Genomic DNA, 24238 nt, shown 5'->3' with positions numbered 1-24238 from the left:
CATAATTCATCCACTAAATGTTTCTGTCTAATGAGCATTTAATGGATTATTCTGCATCAAAAGCCTCGGATTGGTTAAATGTCTCTGCGGTTATGAAGCCAACTTTCTGTAATGAGGGAGGAGAAACAAACGGGGCTCCATCTGAATCGTTGACTACTCGATTTAAGAGCTGACTGAATTCAATATTCTTTAAGCCTGTGCCAACATTTTCAACACTTCTGTGGACACACTGCATTTTCGAAAGGTTTAATGCACGACAGGAATTCATTTTAAAGCCTTTCAGCGTCATTTCCTTCCATCATCCCATTTGGACGCAGGCCTGGGCTGCGCTTATGAGCCTTTTTCTTCCCTTGTTGAAAACGTTACCGAGGTAGTGAATGCGGAATTAAAATGATTAGAAATGATGAACATTTCTGATTTTAGACCCATTGTTTTAACCATAGACGGTCTATAACACCCATCTGCATATTTATCTGTTAATCTATCTAAAACGACCGTGGACGTTGCGCACGCCGCGATTCACAGCTTCTCGTTGCTTTCAGGTTTTTCTGAGTTAAAGTGGAGTTTTGAGTCCCTCCTCGGGTGTCGCTCCTCTCCCCTTTCCTGCCCTGATCCAACTCCTTTTTTTCCCTTCCCTCAGCTGAAGGAGAAGACTTTGCGAGACCGGCTTTGACAAAACTACACTCCCTCCGTGTGAATGCACCCCAATTAAAGACGGCATCGAACAAAAAAAGAGTAAATAGACCGTTCGAAAACAGCTCCCAGAGAGAAAATGTGAGGATATTTAAGTTGCCGTTGTGTTTGGAGTAGTTCAGAGTCACCGGGAAAGATGGCGAGGACACACATTCGCATGTTCCTCGCTCTGGTTTTGCTGGGAATTTTCCTTCTCGGTGTCTCCGTCGAAGGAGAGCTGCAGGGCGAGCAACAGGAGGAGGAGGAGAAGGAGAGGTCCTGTCACGGCGCTTTCGACCTTTATTTTGTCCTGGACAAGTGAGTGTCCCGTATTATTTACGGCTTTGTTACTTTCTCATCGATGCGCATTGCCATGCAACCGCCCTGCTGTTTGGAAACGCGGAGCGCATCAGCTCGGGTCAAGCGCAAAATTTCGGCCGTGAGATGGGCCAAAAATCCGAGTTTGAGCTTGTGAAAGCGCATTTCTAAACAGTCTCATGAATATTGAATAGGGGTTAATTGTTTAGCGAAGGTGACCGATTAGGCCAAGTCACAACAAAAGTCTCACAAACGCGTTTTTCTTTATGCCTCTTCTCTAAACTCTAACGAGGAATATATTTGAAGCCGAGTGGATATTTTAGGATTTTAACACAGGCTGGAGCCTCGCTCCTTTTCGACCGACACACAATGGAGAGTCAAACACGGGATGTGGGCAGGACGAGCAGGATGGATAGAGTTTCAGGCTGATGACGCCTGCAGACGCAGCTGCAGCTGCAGCGGCCGCCCCACAGCGGTGCTGCTTTAAACCCCTGTCTGCGTCTAATAAACCAGCAACGCAGCTCCAGGCGCGGTCCGCGCTTCATTGTTTTCCCGCAGGGAGCTGCACATTGCGTAAAACCTTAATTAGACATAACTTGGTTTCTAATTTGAAACAATTGAGGCGTTTGAAGCACATTTTAGTAATAACCGGTTGGTAACTGGTCTTTAACGCACCTTTGCTTTTATGTGATCCACGGATCGGGGTGTCAGTAGAAAATGTTTGTAGGATGTCGAACTAGCACAAAGGTCAAGGCCTGCTAAAGGCTTAAATAACCACAGAAACATGACCTCATTCTCACCTCAATGGATGGAGTTTGGACCAAACATACAGTTGATCCATATTTCTCTCCTTATCTTCTGAAATTACTGCTTGGATCCCCCAACCACACAGCACACATAAAGGTCTAATTATGTATTTGGAGCAGCTTGTTTTACCGGCATTTTTTATGCTAGGAGGTAAAAGGTGAGCTGCGAACCAGCAGACGTGCTCAAACATGTACGAGACAGAAAAGGTGATAATCTTCCTAAAGTGCATGCTGCGGTTTTGATGCGCTGACTTCAGCGTTATAACTGGGCGCCGTCAGATCTATATTCCAAAGGTCCACTCTCGCCCTCGTGCTTTGCCGCAGAGCTGTGATATTTCACTCCGGAGTCGTCGACGCCGCCGTTTGGGTGGCAGCATCTGTCAGCCGCTCTCTGGTCTTTACCCTTTGCTTCAAAAAGTTTAGTCGGGGCCTGGGGAGCGTGACGCGTCACACGTGGCCTAACCTCTGGAATGCCTCTGCGTTTCGCTCCCCAGACCTGTGCGTGTGCTCCAGCAAGCCTCCAGGAGGCCACTGCTCTTCTTTACCCCCTGTGATGACACTGACTTGTTGGCTGACGGATTTTAAATGCCACTTGGTGACCTCATCTGATGTTTCGGTGATGGGGTGACGGCTAAAATCCTGTTAGCACCACGACCGCTTATGTTTTACGTTAACCTGCTCACATCTGCCTTAGCTCCACATTCTGAACCCTTATGCTTATTAGCTGCAGGAAGACTAATAAGCCCCCCCACATTTCTCCACTTGTGTCTGACCAAATAAATACCAGACTGCATTTTTCACCCCTATCTTGTAGGTGTGGATTTTTTTTATGGCCCTGGGTCGATGCTAGTACTTGTAGACAAAAGAAGATCCTGTTCTGATCCAAACAGAGAGCAAAGAAAGATAAGGTTATGTAGTTGATCTGGTTTGGAAGGAGAGGATTTTTTTGTTGTTTGCATGTGTTCTAGCTTGCAATTCTATTATTATTGTTGTTTCATCAAAGCATTCCTTCAAGAATCTCTTCCTGGATTGGTCTTTTCCAAAGACAGCGATGAGTCAAGCTGGAACTAGAAGTGACTGATTAAATGACCAGCAGCGTGGCGCCATTGTAAGTCGGACCAGCTCAGGATCTGGCTCTGTTTACAGCCCTGTTACACACACACTCCCTGAGTCAGCTCTTCGACGACGTCTGATGTTGCGTCCTCCAGCAGACACGCACGCATTCACCCCCCTGCCGAGTGTTACTTCTGCGTCTCAGACATTTCTCCGTGCAGTTCCTCGACCTGTTGGTAGCCTTGCCAAGCTCACGGGGACCATCTGTTCCCCCTCAAACACACACACACACACACTCGCGAGCACACGCTCATATAAACAGTGATCACACAAACACAGACACACAGGCCAGCTGCCTGCTACATGGTCCGTGCTAGAGGCAGACTGTTACATCTGTCCCTGTCTAACCTCAACCCTCTGGCCCAGCAGCAATTAGCCCACATTAGCAGCCCCCTGGGACTGGGCTTCATAACAGAGGCCATCATGGACATAAGAGTGTCGCACGCTCACCAGCAGCTCTAATCAAAGGCGCATTCACGTCAGAATTCAGAATCCATGACATAACCAACTAGAATTATACACAATAGATAGGCAAATGTCCTCAGGAGTGTCCCAACGCACCCCTGCACAAAGTCCTGTGATGATATTTGTCTTCGTTTTGCAGATGAGGTCACGCTATCATTTATCACCATCTTTATGAGATCGGGTGTCAGCAGTGGTTTAAAACACAAGGGGGGAAAGGGACTGCAGAAGTTGTTTATAACTTCAAAATCTGTCATCTCATTGGGGAATGAGAATCTCTGCCAATTTTAAATGTTTGTTTTTTGTTTTTCTGCGGGCCCTGTTACACCACCAGTGAGATTTCAAAAGGAAAAAAAACTTTAGATTCCCCTGTTTTTAATTACCAGAAACTGATGATGATCGTTTGGTCATCATTGCAACACACTTCCTTTTTTTTGTAATGGTCCTGTTTTTATGTGGGTTTTTTAGGTCTGGAAGTGTCAAACACCACTGGACTGAGATTTACTCCTTTGTGAAGCAGCTGGCAGAGAAATTCATCAGGTGACTGCAGGAATGATGGTGGAGGAATGTGGAGGTTGTGTCTGCTTGTCTTTATTAATCTGCATGTTTTGCAGCCCCATGCTGCGGATGTCCTTCATTGTCTTCTCCACACACGGAAACATCATCCTGGAGCTGACCGAGGACAGGTGAGAGTCCCTCCTGTGTTATCTGTCTTACACAGTGCCTGTGGTTATTTTCATAGTGTGTGCACCATAAGGGTGTGCACTGTTTGGTTTTTTTTAATCAGATTGTCTCTTTAATCTACAGGGAGGCCATCAAAGGAGGCCTAATGGTCCTGAAAAATGTTGTCCCTGGAGGAGACACTTTAATGAACTTGGGCCTGCAAAAGGTGAGGGAATTCTATAAATACATTGGGAAGGGCTCAGGAATTGCTTCCTCCATGTTAAACATCAGTCATCTGGTTTATGATTACAGGCTAATATGCAGATCTCTCAGGAGAGACACGGTAAGCGAGATCACGTGTCCTTTTGCGTAAGTTTACCCGTTGGTGTCAGAGAACGTGAAGCGTCTGTGTTCTGCAGGCACGGCCAGCGTCATCATCGCGCTCACTGACGGAGAACTCAACGAGAGGCAGTTCGACACAGCCCAGCAAGAGGTGAGACTGGCGTCGCGCCACCGGAGGGGTCCGGTCCGCTGCTGTTCATCACGCTGGAGTGGCGGGAGCGATGGGACATTGATTCTCCGTTGCTGATTTCTATCAGTTTAGGGACTGAGACAGGTTTCCCGGCTCTCCTCTTTTGCAGGCGCAGAGGGCCAGGACCATGGGGGCCATTGTTTACTGTGTTGGGGTCAAAGATTTCAACGAGACCCAGGTAAGAGGTCAGAGGTCAATAAATGCGGATACACCAAAATGCATTTTGGTCATTGGATCTGTGTTACTCCAGCTGGCGACTATTGCCGACACCATTGAGCACGTGTTTCCTGTCTGGGGCGGCTTCCATTCGCTCAGAGGAATCATCGACTCGGTACGACATATTCACACGACGCCCGAGCGATGTGCGAATACTATGGCGATTTGGTGATTGCATCGGGTTTGCTTTTCCCCGAAGATCATCAAGAAGTCGTGCATCGAGATCCTCGCAGCCGAGCCGTCCAGCGTGTGCGCAGGAGGTAAGAGGTGTGAAGAGCGAGGGTTCGCCCTCCTAGTTAGGACAGCGCACAGTCACGGTGTGCGATTGTGTCAGACGGCCGTCACCGAAGGCCTCCGGAGTGGAACACAGGGTTGAGTAATCACATGGACGCTTATGAGCGTGGAGTGACACAGAGCGTATTGTCATTCACGGCCGGGGGAAATTAGCATAGCTGCTTCGGCACAGCGTGTGCGCAGCAGAAAGGGAGGGGCAGGCGGGGGGTGTTGGTCAGAGGAATTAGCCATAAATCTTCAAGCATGGCTGCTTTTACTGGCCTGGCTTGCCACAACATATATGTTGACATGGATGCTCGCCTCCTTGCGCTTCCAGCTCCTCTGCTGGACTGTTTCAGGAAGGGGGAAACAGGAACTAAGAGATGGGAGAGTTTATGTGCAGCGAGCAGGATGGATGAGCTTTGACACGACCTTATTAGGGCTCACTTTAGAGAGTGCATTAGAGTCACCAGGGCAACCAATGGAAGCTTCGCATCCATTATGGCATATGAGGGAGAGAGGAGGAATGAAATCACTCTTTGGAAGGACAAAAACAAGGATGTTCGAACAAATCAGATCGGCGCTCATCTGATAATTAGTGTACGGTCCGTGTGTCTGCTGACGTGCACCCAAACATCCTCCAACAGCCTCATTTAATATTCGATTGATGAGCATCCTAATGGTCAGTGAACTAAGAAACCAAAGGCTCCCTTCAACAAAGACTAGATTTTTTTTTTTTTGCATAATTAATGAGGGATTCCAACAATCGGAACACGGGCTCGTCTTATTTTATGAATCCTTTAAACGGCGCACATATGGGTCCATCCTCTTCTGATGCTATTGTGATACAGCTCTTGTAATCATCAAGGTTGGATTGTTTGTATGTAAAACAAAACTGTGGATGTGATTTGATCGCAACATCTCCCCTCATCCATCCATCCCAGCGAGAGCGCTGAGGTTCGGGCTGACACGCTGCATAGGTGTTTTGACAGTTTCTCTGTCCTCTTACAGACACAGACATGCTTTGCACAAGATGTTTTTGAAGCCAGCGTACACACACACACACACACACACACCCAGACACAGACATCGTACTGTAGGTGTCCCTCACACTGATGTGAAGTGACCACACCGAGCTGCCTGCAAACAGGCCATCAGAGTGGACAGTGAACGTTGGGCCGCACTATCTGACATGACAGCACCGATTCTCTTCACAGACACGCGCGCGCGTGCGCACACACACACACACGGAGGACGGTGAGACTTGGGCCTCAGATCCGAGGTGACAGCAGAGATTGCTGCTTTCATTAACGCCTGACCCTTTCCTCCCCGGTGTCCCGTCCTCCTCGGCCCCTCCCCGCCCTTCACTGTCCCGTCGCACTAACTTGATTGAAGAGTCGCCGTTCGGACAAGCCGCATCCCACTTTCCCCGCGTACACGGGCACACTCACGCGCACTCACACGCGTTGCGGTCGCACACAGTCTCACGTTGGGCTAATTCTTGTCAGGAGTTCAGGTGCAGATGTAAATGGACATGTGGCCGTAGAGGCAGGCTGCAAGGAGTGGACGGAGGAGAGTGTGTGTTTGTGTGTGTGTTTGTGTGTGCAGTAGGTGACAGCGGGGCAACACCAGTCTGCCGTGTTTGACAGCGGTGACCTTTTAGTCCAGCAAACCTTCCCGCGTTTGTGTGGGATTAGATGTTCATACTGGTAAAAATCAGGAGTTAATAGCCAGATCCTTCTCCGACAGGCGCTTTGTTATGATGCGTTCTGGCACTTTAGTGCTACAGGCAGAGAAAAGTCAAACCAAAAGTGTGTTTCAGTGTACATTCTGACGGTTGTGTTCAGGGCAGGTGGAAGACAGAAGGTGTGTTTAATCGTAAATAATCCTGCAAGCCGTAACCAGATGTGTGAACATAATACAATACAATCATGTGAACAACATTAAAATTTTGACGCGCAGTTTAGTTTTGCAGTGCGACATTACACTCGTAATACTTATCAAGAACGTGAAGGATCATGGAGATATTGTAGCCCCAAAATTAAAATTTAAAGGCTGGGTAAATTTAAAAGAGAGTGATGTGCGATTTTGAGACCAGTATCAGTTTCCATTTGTCTGTATTTTACAGCATTTGTAACAGCATCTGTCTCCATGGAGACCTGCTGAAGCCTGTGGAGTGATGAGTTTCTGCCTATGATTATCTGTATTTATGTTTTCGTAGCCGCTTGTTTGACCTTTGAAGGGAACACTGTCACATATACACCCGCAGCCACTCACGCATATCCAGTGATCTTTACGCTGAAGCTTTAAATGTTAAAGGTGCGGCTAACGCCCGCATCTACATGCCACGAGAAGGCCGAGGGGAGCGCATACCTGCACTCGTTCTTCAGAAAAACAGCCCACATCATCACGTCCATGTCTGCACATGTGCCAACAGCACCGCAGGTACAGTCAGACCTGTTGTAACTGTCGCTGCCGTCGGCGCCACAGGCCCATCTTTAAGCCGCCGATGTTTTTCCCCCCTCGCTCTAACATATGTTGGGTAGCAGCCACATAGACACTGCAGCATATGCTGGCAAGCTTCTGTCAGCACGCTTTAACGGTGCCCGAGGGAAGCTAAAGGTCAATCACACACACACACAGTCATGCACGCACGCAGCGCATTTTTAGCATTAGCACTGCTAAAGCTCAATTTGGTCAGATAGAAGCAGATATTACTGAGGTGTTTACACATTTGTCAAGTTGCCGCTGGAATAACGTGCAATGCTATAAGATACTGTGTAACACGTTGCCCTGTGTGGGGGGAAATGGTGAACAATGAATAAAGTATAAACTCGACACGCAGTATCAGACTGTTGCACATTCCCAGTGACGCCTCCACTTTTCCCTAGAGAGTTTCCAGGTGGTGGTGAGAGGTAATGGATTCCTCCATGCCAGAAACACTGACCAGGTGCTCTGCAGCTTCAAATTAAATGACACACTCTCTGTAGGTAGGTACACACACCGAGTGAAGACTCGTTTTTCCAAAGCTGTGCATGTAATGACCAAGGCTCGAATATTCAAAGAAGTGGTTGATATTGGAAGTATGCTCGATCAGAACTGATGTGGGCTTTTCCTGCGCAGACGAGAGACCAGCTGGGATAGAAGACACCTTCCTGCTCTGTCCTGCTCCTGTTGTAGAGGAGCCTGGGAGGTAGGCGGCACGTTCTCTCAATCTCTTTCTTATTTATTTATTTTGCACATAAAGACTCCTGTCCTTGAGTAAATTAGGGCCAAAGTCATTGCATGTCTGTGATCAATCAGCGTTTGTCAGAGCTAACGAAGCCAGACACCAATCACACGGGGGACAACAGGAGGAGAGCCCAGAAACACAACTTAATGAGAGCCTGCTGGAGAGAGCTGTCGCAACATCGCATCTGCGTCTGAGTGTACTTGGGTGTGTGATAAATCAGCTGAACGGTTTTGCGCCACCCTAGTGGGGTTGGACTCTGTAAAGTTTCCTTCCAGGGCCGCTCGCGGTGATTCAGAGCAGAAGTTTTCTGGGTGGACAGAGCAACACTGTAGGCTGAGCTCAGAGAGAAGTGGTGAGCCATCAGCCTTCCCAGTCACCGACGCCTGCAGTGCTCTGCATAATTATACACTCCTGCCAGCGGCTTCAGACACCTTCCAGTCATCATCTGTCTTGTTGCTGTCACTCAGATTTCAAGAGTGATTTGAGCTTTTCTTGACCGCCAGTGAAAAGTGCTGCTTTGATGAGGAAGTAATGCTCAGGGATTGGGAAAAAATAGACTGTATGGTAACACGGAAGCAGCAGAGATGTAAGAACATCACGGCGAAAATTTGTGGTTGGTCCACGGATCGGGCTACTCCTCCGGAGAGCACCAGGACACGCTGCACTGGTGCCCGAAGAAGCCATTCTTCCATGTAAGAGAAGCCCATTAGAGTCGGTGCTGGCTGACACCCTGAGTGCTACTAAAGAGGGGGGGGGGGGCAGCTGTGAATGGCTAAAGGGCCCAGAGCAGAAGGCACCAGCTGGCCCATGAGTTCTGGGCTGTGGAGCGAAAAAATGCAGATACACCTGGAAAATACTGGTAAAAGATTCTTCTTAACCAAAGAAATGACACACAGATGTAAAAGGTCAACTGAAATCGTGTCAGTATGTGTCTCCCTCCCGCTATAACCAGTCCTCTTAGCACCTCTGTGGCCGACGCTGCGGGGGATCCTCAGAAACGTACAGACCCAACGCAATGCACTTGTTTTAGTGTAGTTATCACATGGAACGATCTAAGAAGTGAACTTAGCTGGAACAGGATTGCCAGCTGTCACCCTTAAATGTCAGGTTACATTACCCCCCAAGTCCCCCACTCAGCTTCTCCTCAGCTCAAGTCAAAATGCAATCGTTGATGGTTCCGTCACCCAAATCTGAGTTGACCGGAAACCCTCCTTCCGGTTGCTGGGAACACCCTCGTCTCATGTCTACAGTCTGCCTGAAATAACTATTGACTGTCTATTAAAGCTGGTTTGGGATTGTATGGGGGGGGGCACCTGGGCTGCCCTCAGAGGAGATGATTGAGGAAGTGAAGCGGGGGTCTCAGAGGGGAGGGACAGCGCTAAAGGGATCTCCACCAGGAAAGGCCTTCCTCCTACCCTCCCCCATTCTCTGCCTTTCCCCTCTGGAGTGACCAATACCACCCTGCCCCCCACCCCTCGCCCCCATCACAAATCTTAAACCAGAACTCAATGCCCCTCTTGTCTCTGACACCCTCAATCCATAAGAAAAACGCAGGAAGTCGTCTTCCCGGCCGCCTGCACGTCCGCGGCTACATTGCGTTTTCCTGATTTGGGACCAAAGCAAGAACACTTCTCAACATGGCTTCTTCCGTGCGCAGCGTTTTAGTTTCAGATATGAGCAGAATGAGATGGGTTCCATATTAGAGGCCCTGGATCTGATCCAGAATGGATTCCTCTGGTGGGTGGAGGGCTCGCTGACCTCTTTAAAACCTTTGGCGTTGTCTCTGTTAGCATGTTGATAAAGCAAGAATGGCCCGTGTGGATTGAAGAATGCGTAGCAGTGCTGCAGGCGGGGGGGCTCTGGCGCTGCAGGAGTGCACGCGTGTGGACGGTGATGGGGCGCGTGTGTGACGTTGGGCTGTTTTGCAGGGTGATCTACCTGCAAGTGAGCATGAACGAGGGCCTCTCCTACATCACCAGCTCTGTTCACATCACCACCACCGAATGTGTGAGTACACGTCTGCTCATCTGCTCTTCCCCTTCGTCGCTGTGATCCAACCAGATCTTTTTCACGCTCTTCTTTGCGCTCTTCAGTCTTCTCACCTTCCTCTCTGAGCTCTCCTCTGTTGTGTCTGTCCATCAGAGGGGGCTGTGAGTACTATTTCCTTTACACCTTTTTGTTTGTTTCTCCCCCGCTGGACCCAGAGCTTCACTTAATCTTGTCTTTTCCCCAGTTCGACGGCACCATCGTGCTCATATCGTTGCTGGTGGTGTTCCTGCTGCTGGCCCTGCTGCTGATGTGGTGGTTCTGGCCTCTCTGCTGCACCGTGGTAGGTCAACCACCAAACAAACGCACCCGTATTTTAGCTGCCAGCCTTTGGTTAATGGCGTGTTTATCTCACGTTAGGTGATCAAAGAGCCTCCCCCACCTCCTCCTCCAGAACCAGTAAGACCTTTGGTAACCATCCACTTCATGATTCCATTATGAGCTGCCTCATGTAACTGAGTCTCATTCTCAGGAATCTGATGACGATGATGGGATGCCCAAGAAGAAGTGGCCCACAGTGGATGCGTCCTACTATGGTGGGAGGGGAGTGGGTGGCATCAAACGCATGGAGGTACACATGCGAGCTCACACACATTTTAATATAGATTTTTCGAAATATAATATACGCATGTGTGTATATATAAATACACACACCCCCACACACACACATATATAGATATATATGTATATGGGTTCATGTTGGCCTCTCCAGGTGCGGTGGGGGGAGAAGGGCTCCACCGAGGAAGGTGCGAAGCTAGACAAACCCAAAAATGCTGTCGTGAAGATGCCGGATCAGGAGTTTGAACCGTACGAACCGAAGCCTCGAAAGCCGCCCCGCCGCCGCCCTCAGCAGAGACGCTGGTACACCCCCATAAAGGTGGGAGAGGGTGAAGCAACTGAATGAGTGCTTCAGTTACCTCGAGACACGACTTTAATTTTTGGGTTCTCCAGGGGAAGCTGGATGCGATTTGGGCTCTGTTCAGGAGAGGTTATGACCAGGTGTCCCTGATGAGACCACATCCTGGAGATCAGGTAAGACTATCCATTAACGCCTGGTTTTTCAGGAAGTCCTATTTCTTTGCTTCTGAAGAGCCTCGGGAGAACTGGCAGCAGAGAGGCGAGCCAGAGTGAAGAGCGGCCCCTGGTATCTAACCTTGACCCTGTGTGGCAGCCCACAGACATGTTTGCGCCATCAAACTGGTTGCCATGGCGAAACATCTGCTCCGTTGTAAATGGCGTCTTTGTCGCCCCTCATAGCCGAGCCCTTATCACCCTGATATGTATTGATCTGCTCCATGAAAGGCACGATTCAACTGTCCTCGATTCATGCGTAGGCCAGAAGACCAGAGTGGACATCGCTAATGCGTTCCTCTGTTTTATCCGTCTCGGACGTCTTATTTTGGGCAGAACAATTCATCTTTGTCATCAGGACAGAAAGTTTTTGGCGGCCGCGCCACAAGGACGCCCAACGAATCCCTTCACGAGTCATTAACTGCGGAATAGAAAACCGGGGCAAAGAAATCAACTTTTGTTGCAGAGGACCTGCTTCCACATGACGGAGACAATGACCTGTCACGTCGGGGTGGGGGGAACGTGCACGGATATAAAAGCCCATGTTGTCAGTCGCCAGAAAAAGCGCAGCGTTAACTAGCACAGATCGGTGCTAACCAGCAGCTCAGGACGCCGCTCGTCCTGCTTTCTGTCCCCATTACTGCCACTTGACTGCCATCAGTGGGCTGCCAGTTCCTGCCACGCTTCCTAATCTCTGCCTGGCCTGTGAGTGTGAGCGTGCGCGCGTCTGATTCACAGCGCCGCGCACATCGGGCCCTAAAGAGCGAGCGTTGCATAAAACAGATGGAGAGCTGAAAGGCCGCGAGGCATATTGTGACAGAAGAGATTCCGTTTATTTGTCCCCCGAGCTGATGGCACCGATGACCTCAGTCCAGAACCGCAGACCCGACCAGAGGGTTGTTGTCCTAGCTTAGACCTCAGCACACACATTGTCTGTATCTCCGTACACTCATATCTGTACATTAGCGTCCATTTGCCCGACTCTGATTGTTAACATTGGTAACGCACATTAATAGCATTATGGGATGATGCATGTTCCTGTTTAATGGTCACTGTTTTCTGCTGTGATTTGGATCTCGAGGTCGTGAGTCAACTCTCCACCATTCAGAGCAGCAGACGTCCATTGAATCCGTCCATATGTGCAGATTTACATTTGTAATTGACACTGCTGTCTGTGTATTTATGATACGGAGCGTGTGAGCAAAGGCTTGGGAATCAGGAGGAGACAGAGTGGAGTGGTGGGAAGAGCAGTGCTGGGGGTCTTTAATGGTTTTGTTTTATTTCTCAAAAAAAGGTGAGGCCTTGAAGTAAACAACAGCCACGAGGAGGAAAGCAGCGACAGACATGTCTGCGGGCCACCGATCTGAACGTGTGAAACTCGTAACTAGATTTTGTTTGGCTCTGCTGTCCCGCAGCCACGGCCCTGAAACATCCCTCCGGTCGGTCTGTGTTATTCATGAAGCCGAGGTTTCATTCAGGCCATATGTTCTGGCCCGGGCATTCTTACAGTCTCGCACACGCCCTCATATTCATGAGCTTGTGTTCTCATTGTGTCCATATGCTGTCTGGTGTTGCGCTGCTGTTTTGCTGCCCACAAACTGGCCCTTTCACTGCAGCCCCAACAAGACCGAAGCAGTCACCCCGACCCCCCCCCCCCCCCCCCCACCCGACTGAGCTTCCCCCAAAATCAATTACACACACCCTTCACACACATAAACACAATAGCCCCTTTAGTCAGAAGGCTGCTGCTGCTGGGGTCCTCCTACGGCCCCTGTGTGACTTCAGGGCCTCTCGGTTTAATAAGGTGTTATAATCAGACCACCAAGGGTCTGACCTGCTCTCCATTCTTCACTTGCTGCCCGATCAAGAGAGCAGCTCCTCTTATGTGTCTGCGGGAGAATGCAGAACACACCAGGGAGAACAATACAGGAAGTGTTCTTTTCTCCCACAATTGTAAATCATGTTAAACGCTCAGGGGCCCTGTTAACTATTGTCTGCATATTAAAATCCCTCCTTTACATTCGACAAGTCGGGCACAGAAGAGACATAAACCACTTTCTGCTGAGATGTAGGAAGAGAGTGTGATCGTTCATCAATGCCTGTTTTTGCCAACATCGCAGCTATTCTTGTGCAGGTGTGGACAGAGGACAGAGAGGACTCTGTGCACCCCGCGGGGGCCTCAAACACACACACCTCTGTCAGCCTGTGACTCCTAAAGGCTCTTTGATTTGGCAGAGACGCTTATTCTGCATTTGAATCTGCATTCTGTGTGTTGGCAGGGTCGCTGCATTAACTTCCAGCGGGTCAAAGACGGGGAGGCCAACAGGACCAACCGCGCACCTCCTCGCACCTCCAGCTCTCTGCCCCCTCCAGCCCCGGCCGCCGCGGAGATACCCCTGATCTCCAACTCCGTCCCCCGCACAAAGCCTCCGTCCAGGGGGCCCCGCATCGAGCCGCCCGCTCGGGCCCCGCCCCCCGTGGCCATGCCCCCTGCGGGTCCGCCCCCGGCCCGCGCACCCCCCGGCCCTCGCGCACCCCCACCATCCCGACCCCCGCCCAGGCTCTGATGACGAGGAAAGGAAGCAGTTGATTGATCCCATTAAAGGGAAGCTTGGCGGCACAGAGCCATTTGGATCAGGACCTCTGTGCTTTGTTGCTGGACAGCAAGAAGTATTTAATCTGATATCCGATCAGGCAGCAGGAGAGACGAGCACGTAGATAAAATGATCCAGCATGGACGCGCACTATTATTTAGCTTTGTTTTTTGTTAATGATTAAGTGTGGTAAGAGTAAGTGCAATGTTTTTGGAAGGACAGTTATTGCGTTTAACGCCTTGCTAGGAGCTCCATAGCAGACTCATCATTTAATCTCTTCAACCAATGAAACTTTTATATAGCCTAACCTAACATTTTGTGAAATACGATGGTCCTTCTGCAACTGCAGGGCAGTTTCACCTGTTTTTATTTATTTTATTACAAGCCCTGTTTGGATTGTTTTGCTAGGCGAGATGCGGGTTTTATGGGTTTTCATCATGAGGGGGACAGAAGGAAGCGCTGCGCCCGACGCATCCGTCATCATCCTGCCTACGCTTTCTACCGACTGAAGTGATCGTTTGCATTTCTTCTTTATTAACAACATTTAATATCCGTTTTCATTAAACAAAAATGTTTTTTTATGGTCTGCCTGGCAGCAACTTCTGTCATGTTTATTAAAAATGTTTAAAGAAGTGTGGCATTTTATAGCAGCAAGGCCTTTTCCTGCAGTCACGTTGTGAAACCGCTGACAAACGAGCCGAGAAGACCTGGAGACATATTTACGATTTAACTGGGTAATGCAGGATGTAATGTTTGGTGATGTGTTTTCATTATGCTCTTTAATTAAACTAATTACACTTGGACTACTGCCTAGACATAAATCTATACTCTTTATTGCAGAGGTAGCCAGAAAAGTAAATTTATCTTTAAACCTTAAACAAATCATTGCACTAATGTGTTCTTATGCTAGGCAAAAAAAAACTAACAGCAAACATTTTAGTGGCTCAACAACTCTGTGACTTCACTGTAATGGATTTTTAAATAAAATTTGATACCTAAAGCCATGTTACATTCGACCGCCTTGGTGTGTGACGATGACCGCCCCCCCCTTCCCCCCCAGGAACAGAGCGACAGGCTGAGCTCAGGCACAAAAGAGCACAATTAGGAGGTCACTGTGTCACAGCGTTTTGTGTCACACATTTTACTACAATGTGCTGCAGCGTATGAATCATATGAACCTAATGGTATGTTGATTCCTCCTGCCCAAGAACTTACAGCTCACGTCTGCACAAAAAGCTGCATTGAAGGCGGGAAAGACAGGCTGCGCACAACCGAGAGCCTTGCATGAAGGGGGGAAAAAAGCATGCAAGATATTAAATCCATGTTGTACATAAATACTTTATGTTGATAAAGACTTATCTGATTCAAACAAATCACAGTTAAGTGATTCCTATTAAATGGCAGCTGAAGGAGTTTCCTTTTGTTCTGTCAATGTCCATCAAGGCAGAACTGGACTTGCCGCTATGTAAAACACACGTGCATGCCAAAATCTCCAATTTGATATGCATGTAATTCAGCACACATGCATTTTTAGTCCTAGAAATGACACGCGCAGGTTTTTCAGGCCCTTCTTTTCCGCTTCTGCATTTTCTTTCCAGACAGCGCCCCCTTCTGGGCTCCTTTCACCATGCCCTTGAAGTGGCCCTGCAGTTTGGCTCTTTTCCTTTTGAACAAAAACCAAGAAGTCTGAGCTCACACATTCTTAAACCAATCGAGTTCCTGGTTAAATTGGACATACTGACGGTACCTGCGATTGAGCTGGGCCTTCTTCAGAGGGATGTACGCATAAGGATCTAGCTTTCCTTTTTTCTTCACATCTCCTTTTCCTTTCTGAGTAACAAGTTAGAAGATGTTCAGCTTTATAGTTTTAAGCTCTCGACCTTTTCCTTGTGTCAATGTCTCACCTTTGACTTGTACTCTGAGCCGATTTCGTCCCTTCCTCTGAGGGCTCTGTGGATTCCAGCACCTCCAGCTGTAGGAAAATAACATTTAGCCCATAATAACCACTGAGGCGATCTCTGCATGGTTAGCAATACCTTTATATTTAAGTTGAGGTTCAGTGTCCATGTCCTCATCAAAGTTGCCTTCTTGGAACTTCCTTTTCTGTATCTTTTTCTGGAGGGACCAAAGAATTTGAAACGTAAGCAGCCATACGTCATCGACAACGCTAAAGCTACAAAGCTGCACCGATGTACTCACACTCTTGACTCCAGCTTCTTCTAGGATATCTTTCATCTCTCCGTCATCTGTGAAAATGTATGCAGTATTTCCTGTCACAACATGCTCGGAGAAAAGACACGAGTCACTAAAGCAACTCTTACCTTTGTCTCCCGCATCATCATCCTCTTCTCTGATTATCAGCCGCCCATCTGACGTTACCTTGAAGCCGTGCTCCACCTTGCTGCTCTTCTTCTGCGCCGGGTTGGTGGCTAACACACAACATATATTAAAACCCAGAATGCACACTTGGGTTCATTTATAGATGAAAATCAGTCTTACCTAGAACTCTCTGGGAAACTTTGGGATCCAAGAAGTTGAGTGGATCGTCTTCCTCCCCTTCTTTGAGCCAGGCCCGTCCTTTCTGCACTTTGCCCTTCTTCTTCTGAGCCTTTCCCTCATCCTCAGATAAATCGCTGTCCGACTCAGCAAGAATGTCCTCAATACTAAAGCAGACAAAAAGTTTGCCATGAAAAAAACGCTTTTAAAAGTGAGCGAAACGTGGTCCAATACCCAGAACAGTGCTCCACCTTTGGCTTTTTGCTTTAGGCGCCTCTGCTTCACTCTCGGACTCTTCCTGCTCTTCTGAAGCCAGCTTCCTCCTCTTGCTGCGAGCCTCGGCCTTGCGGATGTTCGAAAGGACCTTATGGTGTTCTGGAGGCAGCATGCTCTTCACCAGCTCAAACCTGAAAGAGCAGCAGCCAAAATGATGTAGCGCACAACATCATAAGACGCAACAAGGACGGCGCGGCACCATTTTACTGTCAGACGTGAAGACATATCTTACCCAAACTTTCTGATTAACTTTGTGAAGATGTTTTTTAGTTTGGTCCTGAAGTGTCTCCTCACATCATCTTGAACGCTTCCAATGCCCTCCATCTGAGCACAGAGTCATGGTTGCGTTAGATGGGAGCACAATTATCACGCTGTGCCTTACAAATACGGGTGATTCCCACCATGACTGTGGCGTGAGATGCCAGTGTTTTAGGGTCCATGATGAAGAGGATGACCTTGATGAAGCCCAGCGCAGCTTTGACTATCTCTCTGGTGCGAGACCTCAGCAGCAGACAAACGTTGTGGAGCAGCTGTTCCATGGTCGTCACTTCAATGGCATCTGGAAGACAAAAGACATCCCTGAGCTGCAGCTGTGGGTCGAACGTTCTCCAAACCTGCCGATGTCAGGTGACCTACCTTTGTACTCAAACACCAGACGGGTCAGGGCCAACACCGTGCATGTGATCATGGTGACAGAGCCTGTAAATCCTGCATAGACCAAGGCTAAATATTGCTCCATGGCATCTGGATAACAAACACAGTAAGAGGTTGGTTTTTTTTATTTACACTTTTGAGCCACATTGCAAACCTGATAAAAGGATTATTCTCGCACCAAAAACACCCTGCTCACCTTTGGCGTTCCCACAGAAACGGACAAATGCGTTTCCTATTTCTACCAGTAGGTTATAGGCATTTTTACGGGCTCCAACAGACACCTCCTTGGTACATATTATCACCTGAAAATGGCAAAAGTCTCATGAAGATAAGAAAAACCACTGCTTTCCACATTTTGGATTTATCTGCTCGATGTGTTGGTACCTCTGGCAGGAGAGCAGTGATAAAGGTTTTGTGTTCTTCATCGAGTCTCTTTACAATGTGGGTCAGACACTTCAGTCTCGGCTGTGAGGAACCAATTCAGAGACAAAGATACCGTCAGACAGTGCAGTGAATCAGAGTCGATGCTTCCATCTAACCTTGGCTCGATGTCATTCATAGCAACACAGCATTCTCACCCTCTTTGCTGGTGAAGAGGCGTTTTTAAGAGTTTCCAGTAGTACGACTTTCAGCGTCTCCAGATTTGAAACGACGAATGACCTGCACTCCTCTCGCTCCCCTCCGCACATCTCCTCCAGCACGCGGTACGCCTTCTTTTGCATGCCCGGCTCCTTGGCCTAAAACAGACATCATGTCACCTAAAGATATCTTTATTCAAATCCTACAAAAAAAGCATTTTTCTTACCTCCAAATACGGCCTGATCAGCTCCAAGGTTTTGGTCAGCGCGACCTCGTCTACAAAGGGAGTCATAGCGATCACCAGGTCCATCATGGCAAGCCTGAGAGAAAACATGTCAATAGCTGTAGCAGGTATTCCGAAGGGAAACGTCCATCATCATGTTTTACCGTGTGAACTCTGTGGTCTCTGTGCTGCTGAGTCTTTCTATGGCTTTTTGCAGGAACGTGCAGACCATCTTAGAAAAAGCATGATTTATATTAGACAGGGATCATTAAAGGACGCGAGGCCTCCCAAACACAGAAAGCTCAGTGAATAAACACACCTCAGTTTGAGTCACACTCAGGTAGACCTTGACGGTGTCTAATACCGCCATCCTGTAGGTGCCTGACTCTCCCTCCGGAGGCTGCTGACCATAGATGTTAAAGAAAATGGGCAGGAAGTTCTTGGAGAAGCGGCCCAACTCAACCTTTTCCTCCTCTAAAGACACAAATGTGGACGCAGAACAAAGTTGGAATGGAAAATTCTAAATTGCTGAAGAAGCCTTGTGTAAAGTTGCTGAGCTCATGTTTCTACCTGTGCTGCAGCCCTTGTTGATGAGGGTGCGCAGAGCCTGGCACACTGTTAGTCTCAGATCTGGACGTTCGTTGATGGCCATACCGACGGTACGGGCGATTCCTTTGAAGGACGCCAGGAGGTCTACGGGACATGTGCAGAAGCCTGGCAGCATGGTCCAAATCTGAAGAGCACAAACATGAACTTCTAAATGGCTCATCAACAGAAAGTATGCAGACCCAAATTAATGCGTCTCAAGCTACCTGTAGCTGTAACGTCTGGTAGACTTTGGCCTCCAGTTTCTGGTCCATTTGCTCTAATTCGCCAGCTAAAAACACAAGAGATTGATAACATTTATAAATCGAAATTATCCTCTTGGAGAGTCTGAGAAAGACAATTTAAAAAACAAACAAACACTATAGTAATTTAAAAAAGCATTTTTAAAAAAATGGTGCTTCGCACAATTACCTTTCTGTTTGAGTGTAGATGCCAAAGGCAGGAAATAAGAGGTAAAGAAGGCAAGCCGAGTGTTCTTAACATGATCCCGTATGACCGGAATTAGCCAACTGCGTGGGAACTCCAAGTCATCACTTTAAAAAAAGAAAATGTGGTCAGTTCGATCACTGGGTTCAGCAGCACCGTTTGTGTCAACGTCATGTGCACTCACTCAACGCCGGTGATGTCGAGAGGCACAGCACCCAGCACGACCTCAGGTCCCATGCTTTCAACGGCTGCTCCCACAGCCAGGTCCACCTCGCCACTGAAGGGGAAATGAGGGGTAGAACGCAGGTCGGCCAGAGACTGCAGGGACTGTGTAGGACACAAGAGATTCAAGGAAAACCTTCAGCTAAGACAGACGGTTCTAGATCGCTTCACAGGGAGACAACAGCGTGTATTAAAACTAACCTTTAGCATAATGGGATGAGCTTGTTTGCCTGCAATTCTATAAAAGCAGCCCAGGATCTGCAGCACAAAGGGCCAGGAGGCATGGAAGCGGTAGGACAGTCCTTCTTCTACAATGCTGGAACACAGTCAAAATGATCTCACATCTTAAAAAAAAACAAGAAAAAAACAGATGCAAGTGCAGAAAACAGTAAAGGGAACTTACCGAAATATTTTACAGACATAGGCGGGATTTCCTGCAGAGGCTGTGGTAGATATCATGCCCATTTCCTCCATGTGAGGGGCAACACATTCAGTCAACAGCGTCTGAAACAGACACATGCATTAGATATCTGAAGACATTATAAAAACATCTGGATCAGCTCACAAGCTTCATGAGTTAAGCTGATCAGTAGATTTACCTGCCGTGATTACACATTCAAAGCACCGGTTCATATCAGGTATGAAAGAGCCTCCAAATAACAAAAAACATTTAAGTGACACCTTTTCAGTGATTGTCTCAATCATCAGCACTGTTGTGTTTTGGTCACAAGTTTAGTATAAATTTTAAAATGATTTAAAAAATATATGAAAATCCTGTTACTTAACCCGGAGATGCTGTTCCTACCTTTAACGTACTGGCAGCCGCGGTGACGACCTGCGAGTGTGGCGATAGCAGGCAGGACATGGCGGCGGAGAAAAAGCGAGGGAGGTGACCCAAACCCAGAGAACTCTGCAAACTAGACAACAATGCAAACTCCTGACTGCTCTGCCACACAAACCTGACGCGCAGGCGACAGATGACGGGGCCGTTACCTCGCCAGGTGAATATGTGCTTTCTCCATGACGGCGAGCCACGCCAGCAGCGGCTGCAGGTCGTTTTCACTCGGCAGGTAGTCGTAAAGCGCCTAGAGGACAGTTAGTTGTTAGTTTCCAAACGGTCGTTCCTGCGTGGTGACAGTGCCCCGCCGTCCCGTCTCACCGTGATGATCTGCGCGTTTAGTTCAGCCGAGAGGGTCAAAGCGCTCGGCTTCGCACTGAACAACCTATGAAAAGCCTGCATGGCGCCGGCTGTCACCAGCTAGGCGCCACGAGCACATCAGGCAGGTTAAAAAAATAAACTCGGGAGGTCTTGGCTGCATTTGTGAATGTTTTTGTTCTCACCACATGGCTGAGTGTCATCACTCGCAGCAGAGTCTCACAACATGATTTGACAACTCCCAGAGGGAATGTCGCCATCAGCTCCTTCAGGAGACCCAGCACGTGAAGAGTGGTGGTGTCCTCCTTGCTGCCTGAGGGCGGGAGTTAAAAAACAGGTTCAAGTTTGCTGGACAAGCAAAGAGCGGGATATGTAACCATCTGAGGGTCGCCCTCACCCCCTGCGTGCTCCATTTCTTTGATGCAGAATTTAGCTGTGGACACTGCAGCAGGGTGATGAGCTGGGGCATTATCTGTAAACAGGAAGTCACTCCCTCTGAGAATGGCGCAAACACCTTGCTGCGCTGCTTTACGGACCTGAAGGAAAAACAGACCTCATTTTATTCAGTAGTCAACCGAGGCAGCGATTAGCTCTGACGTGTGCTGAGCACACAGACCTTTGGTTTGCTGTGCACTGTGAAGCTAAGAAGGCCGTGGTAGGCCTGGAGAGTAGATGGATACGTCCATACAGACACATCCTGCTTCCTCAATAAAGTGGCAAAACACGACAGGATCTGTGAGAGCAGAAACAGATAAACCTATATTCTGTACATAGCCCCAATGACGGATGATTACTGACTAAAATACTCCTACCACCCACCCATCGGAGAGCAGAGGCGGCCTCGGACGTGGCCTCTTTAGACATGATATCCAACAGAGCCTTGGAGGTGTCTGAGAACTTAGATCTGAGCACTGGAGCAGGAACCCTACAATCAACAACACAGCACAAATGACACCAGCGTTATCAGTCATTTACATTTCACACTTGAAAAACAAATTATCCCTTAATCTGGCCAAAATGGACAACTGAAGTGCATGTCCAGTTGGCATATTAAAATCCCCCAACGGATGCATATCACCATTTAGAGTTGAAGAGGACAGTTTCCTATCATTTATCCATCTTTCTTGTAAACTGCAGCAAAAAACAAATTCCAACAAGACCCCAAAGTTCAACTGGGAATGTAGCTTCTTTGAGCTGTCCCTGTGATCTACTGACTGCTGGTGGATTATTCTGGGGAATGTTCAGATGCTAAAAATCCAACCTTTTCAGCACCAGGTTAAGGAGGTATGCCACCGCAGCCTGGGATTCTGTTGATTCCACAACCTCCAGTGTGGTCATCTGGAAACCAAAAAAAATCACCCAGAGATGTTTTCAAATTAAAGGTCTGTCCAAAGTGACCACTGACTGAAGCACATTGGGTCAAATGGGGAAAACAATGAGTTTTAATGCAAGATCTGAACAACCTGATTGAAAGATAATGATCTGAAAACTGGCTTACCAATGCAGCAAAGTATTCTGTTTCAGTCTCCTTTCCTCCTTGAGCACGGATCACCTCGGTAACAGCTGCCAACACTGCACAGATCTGTCAAAACATTTCAAAAGTTTTAGCTGACAACTATAAAATCATAAGAAATGATTTCAAGATTAATTCAAGCTGAGAATTCTCAAGCCCTGGATAATGTTCAGTTTGATAGATATGCCTCTTGGTGTCACATTCCAATAGCAATAACGTTGTTACCTCTTTGTGAGCGGCTGAGTTCGACTCCCAGTAGCGCTGCACCTTTCTGAAGGTCAGGTTGGAGCAGTCTGACAGGCCACTGAGGAAGGTGCCCGCGGTTCTTTCTGAAACGGCCTCGTTTGGCTCCTCTTCCATGGCTGCATCTTTGCGGCTGAGCTCCAGTGAACCTGTCTGCAGGTCATTGTGCAGCTTAAGAGCATCAACTGTCAGATCACTCTTTCCTATAGGAATGTAAACACATCTGCATTAGCATTAATTCTCCCTCTAATTTGGCACTGGACCACCAGTATCATTGACTCTGGGCATAAACATCGTCGCACAATAAGACTACATGAATGCAAACCTTTAACAATGACAGGACGTATTTCTTAATTGTATTGACTCTAATGTAGCAAAGCTGCCTTGACCTGGGTACTAATTTGTAGCAGTAATGCTAATAAATATTTACACACAGTGGATGAAAATGGAGTCAAATCAACATGTGCAGATTTGCTGATCAGGACTGTACATCAATGAAAGTGTACCTTCATGAAAGTGAAGTTACGAATGCAAAAACTGTTCAAAATGAAATATTTATACTAAAAGCATCCATTATATTCCACACAAGAGTATTGAATAATCTCATGCATGATGCAAAAGATATCCAGCACAACCAAATGTATAAATCATTAATAAACGTTAAAAGACTGGATGACATTAGCGACACTTGTCTCCATCTATAGACACAACTAGAACAACCCAAAACTCTGAAGTTACACACAAGAAAATATAGGCAAATATTATGTTACAGACTTCTAAGGTAATGACTGGTGCTAGCTGAAACATTAGCAATAGTTCCACGTGCGGTGCGGAGCTCACCGCTGGGTCGGCTGAAGAAGCGGCTTTTAGCAGCCTGTCGAAAACGATTTGACTCGGGGTTTGAGTCGCTGCTGTGTCCTTTCTTCCACCGTTTAAGCTTTGACCCCGTCCCCGATCGAAGCTTCCCCGATTTGACCATTTCTGGGGTCAGAAATACATATAATTTGCCCAAGCAAGTTGTCCAACTTCAGGCGACACAGTCGCTCTACTGATGACGTCACAGACGCCTTCTCGATCGTCTTCTTCTGTCATTTTTAGCGGTAAAAACTTACCGCCACCTTTTGGATTGGAGTGTTAAAGTTCTAAATTCTATCAACGAGCCCTTCTAAAAATCTTTAAATCTCCTTAATTTCGGATCAATAAATCCATCAAATCACACGATATCTTATTTTTTAGTGTTTCTTGCAGTGTGAATCTCTGTGTTTGATGCTGAAATATGTCCTAGGATATGTTTCTTTGAACCCACAATGTTCATACTTTCCTCTTTCATCTATCTGTATTATAGAAAGTATTCCATTCAAACATATATACCCAAATCTCATTTGTGATATGATATTCTCTCCTTGTTATTCTGTTCCTTGTAGTTTTCTCTCATTTTATCCTTTTTGTATATTATAAAACAGCTAACCGTTGCTCTCTCTGTCCCAATGCTTCTGACATTCCTTCTACATTTCTGACTTGACAATACTTTTATTCTGAGCTTTACTGTATGCTACAGACTTTGATATTTGTTCCTATCTTATGGCACTCTTGGCACACCTATCCGCTAGTTCACTGCCTGCAAATCCTATATGTGCCGGACTCAGCACTTTTTAAAATTTCTACACGTCCACCACTCTCTGATTTGCCTGTGATGTTTCTCCCTGACAGTCACTTCTTAGTCATAACTGGTGTGTTTATATTCACAATTACTTGTTCAGCAGGTCAGTCAGAAGCTTCCCAGATAAGAGCTATATGGGACACATCAATGTCCTCCTGTTACTCCAGCTGTTTGCCATAGGCCTTC

The 24238-nt window shown here is 47.5% G+C and overlaps 2 protein-coding genes across 2 annotated transcripts; one reads left to right on the top strand and one right to left on the bottom strand.

Annotated features, from left to right (window-relative positions):
- The first annotated feature begins 604 nt into the window (after positions 1–604).
- antxr1d (ANTXR cell adhesion molecule 1d) lies at positions 605–14998 on the top strand. The gene is made up of 18 exons (XM_003964136.3): positions 605–990; positions 3840–3911; positions 3986–4057; positions 4179–4260; positions 4347–4377; positions 4454–4527; positions 4676–4744; positions 4817–4897; positions 4982–5042; positions 7947–8045; positions 8179–8248; positions 10216–10294; positions 10521–10616; positions 10694–10732; positions 10806–10904; positions 11046–11210; positions 11285–11365; positions 13684–14998. Exons 1-18 carry the CDS (start codon positions 830–832, stop codon positions 13969–13971), a joined length of 1719 nt encoding a protein of 572 aa, XP_003964185.2. The 5' UTR covers positions 605–829; the 3' UTR covers positions 13972–14998.
- Positions 14999–15107: 109 nt separating this feature from the next.
- rrp12 (ribosomal RNA processing 12 homolog) lies at positions 15108–23456 on the bottom strand. Its single transcript, XM_029834890.1, has 34 exons — positions 23233–23456; positions 22375–22595; positions 22135–22218; positions 21898–21974; positions 21456–21561; positions 21253–21369; positions 21034–21172; positions 20822–20949; positions 20640–20738; positions 20474–20565; positions 20286–20397; positions 19884–19984; positions 19682–19796; positions 19443–19585; positions 19244–19365; positions 19039–19103; positions 18797–18959; positions 18546–18700; positions 18391–18458; positions 18230–18323; positions 18003–18161; positions 17809–17889; positions 17621–17726; positions 17407–17514; positions 17172–17329; positions 17003–17094; positions 16746–16901; positions 16498–16661; positions 16320–16427; positions 16198–16244; positions 16035–16113; positions 15903–15970; positions 15746–15828; positions 15108–15661 (listed from the first exon to the last, which is right to left on the bottom strand). Exons 1-34 carry the CDS (start codon positions 23369–23371, stop codon positions 15559–15561), a joined length of 3852 nt encoding a protein of 1283 aa, XP_029690750.1. The 5' UTR covers positions 23372–23456; the 3' UTR covers positions 15108–15558.
- Between the last annotated feature and the right edge of the window lie 782 nt (positions 23457–24238).

This window comes from Takifugu rubripes, chromosome 4 (assembly GCF_901000725.2).
Source record: "Takifugu rubripes chromosome 4, fTakRub1.2, whole genome shotgun sequence".
NCBI lineage: Eukaryota > Metazoa > Chordata > Actinopteri > Tetraodontiformes > Tetraodontidae > Takifugu > Takifugu rubripes.
This window is presented reverse-complemented; position numbering and strand designations above follow the sequence as displayed.

Coding starts and splice junctions, on each gene's coding strand:
- antxr1d (XM_003964136.3), top strand. CDS start 830: ATGGCGAGGACACACATTCGCATGTTCCTCGCTCTGGTTTTGCTGGGA. Junction 991..3,839: donor CTTTATTTTGTCCTGGACAA/GTGAGTGTCCCG, acceptor TGGGTTTTTTAG/GTCTGGAAGTGTCAAACACC. Junction 4,528..4,675: donor TCGACACAGCCCAGCAAGAG/GTGAGACTGGCG, acceptor CCTCTTTTGCAG/GCGCAGAGGGCCAGGACCAT.
- rrp12 (XM_029834890.1), bottom strand. CDS start 23,371: ATGGTCAAATCGGGGAAGCTTCGATCGGGGACGGGGTCAAAGCTTAAA. Junction 20,739..20,821: donor TGATGACACTCAGCCATGTG/GTGAGAACAAAA, acceptor CGTGGCGCCTAG/CTGGTGACAGCCGGCGCCAT. Junction 15,662..15,745: donor AAGGCCCAGCTCAATCGCAG/GTACCGTCAGTA, acceptor TTTGTTCAAAAG/GAAAAGAGCCAAACTGCAGG.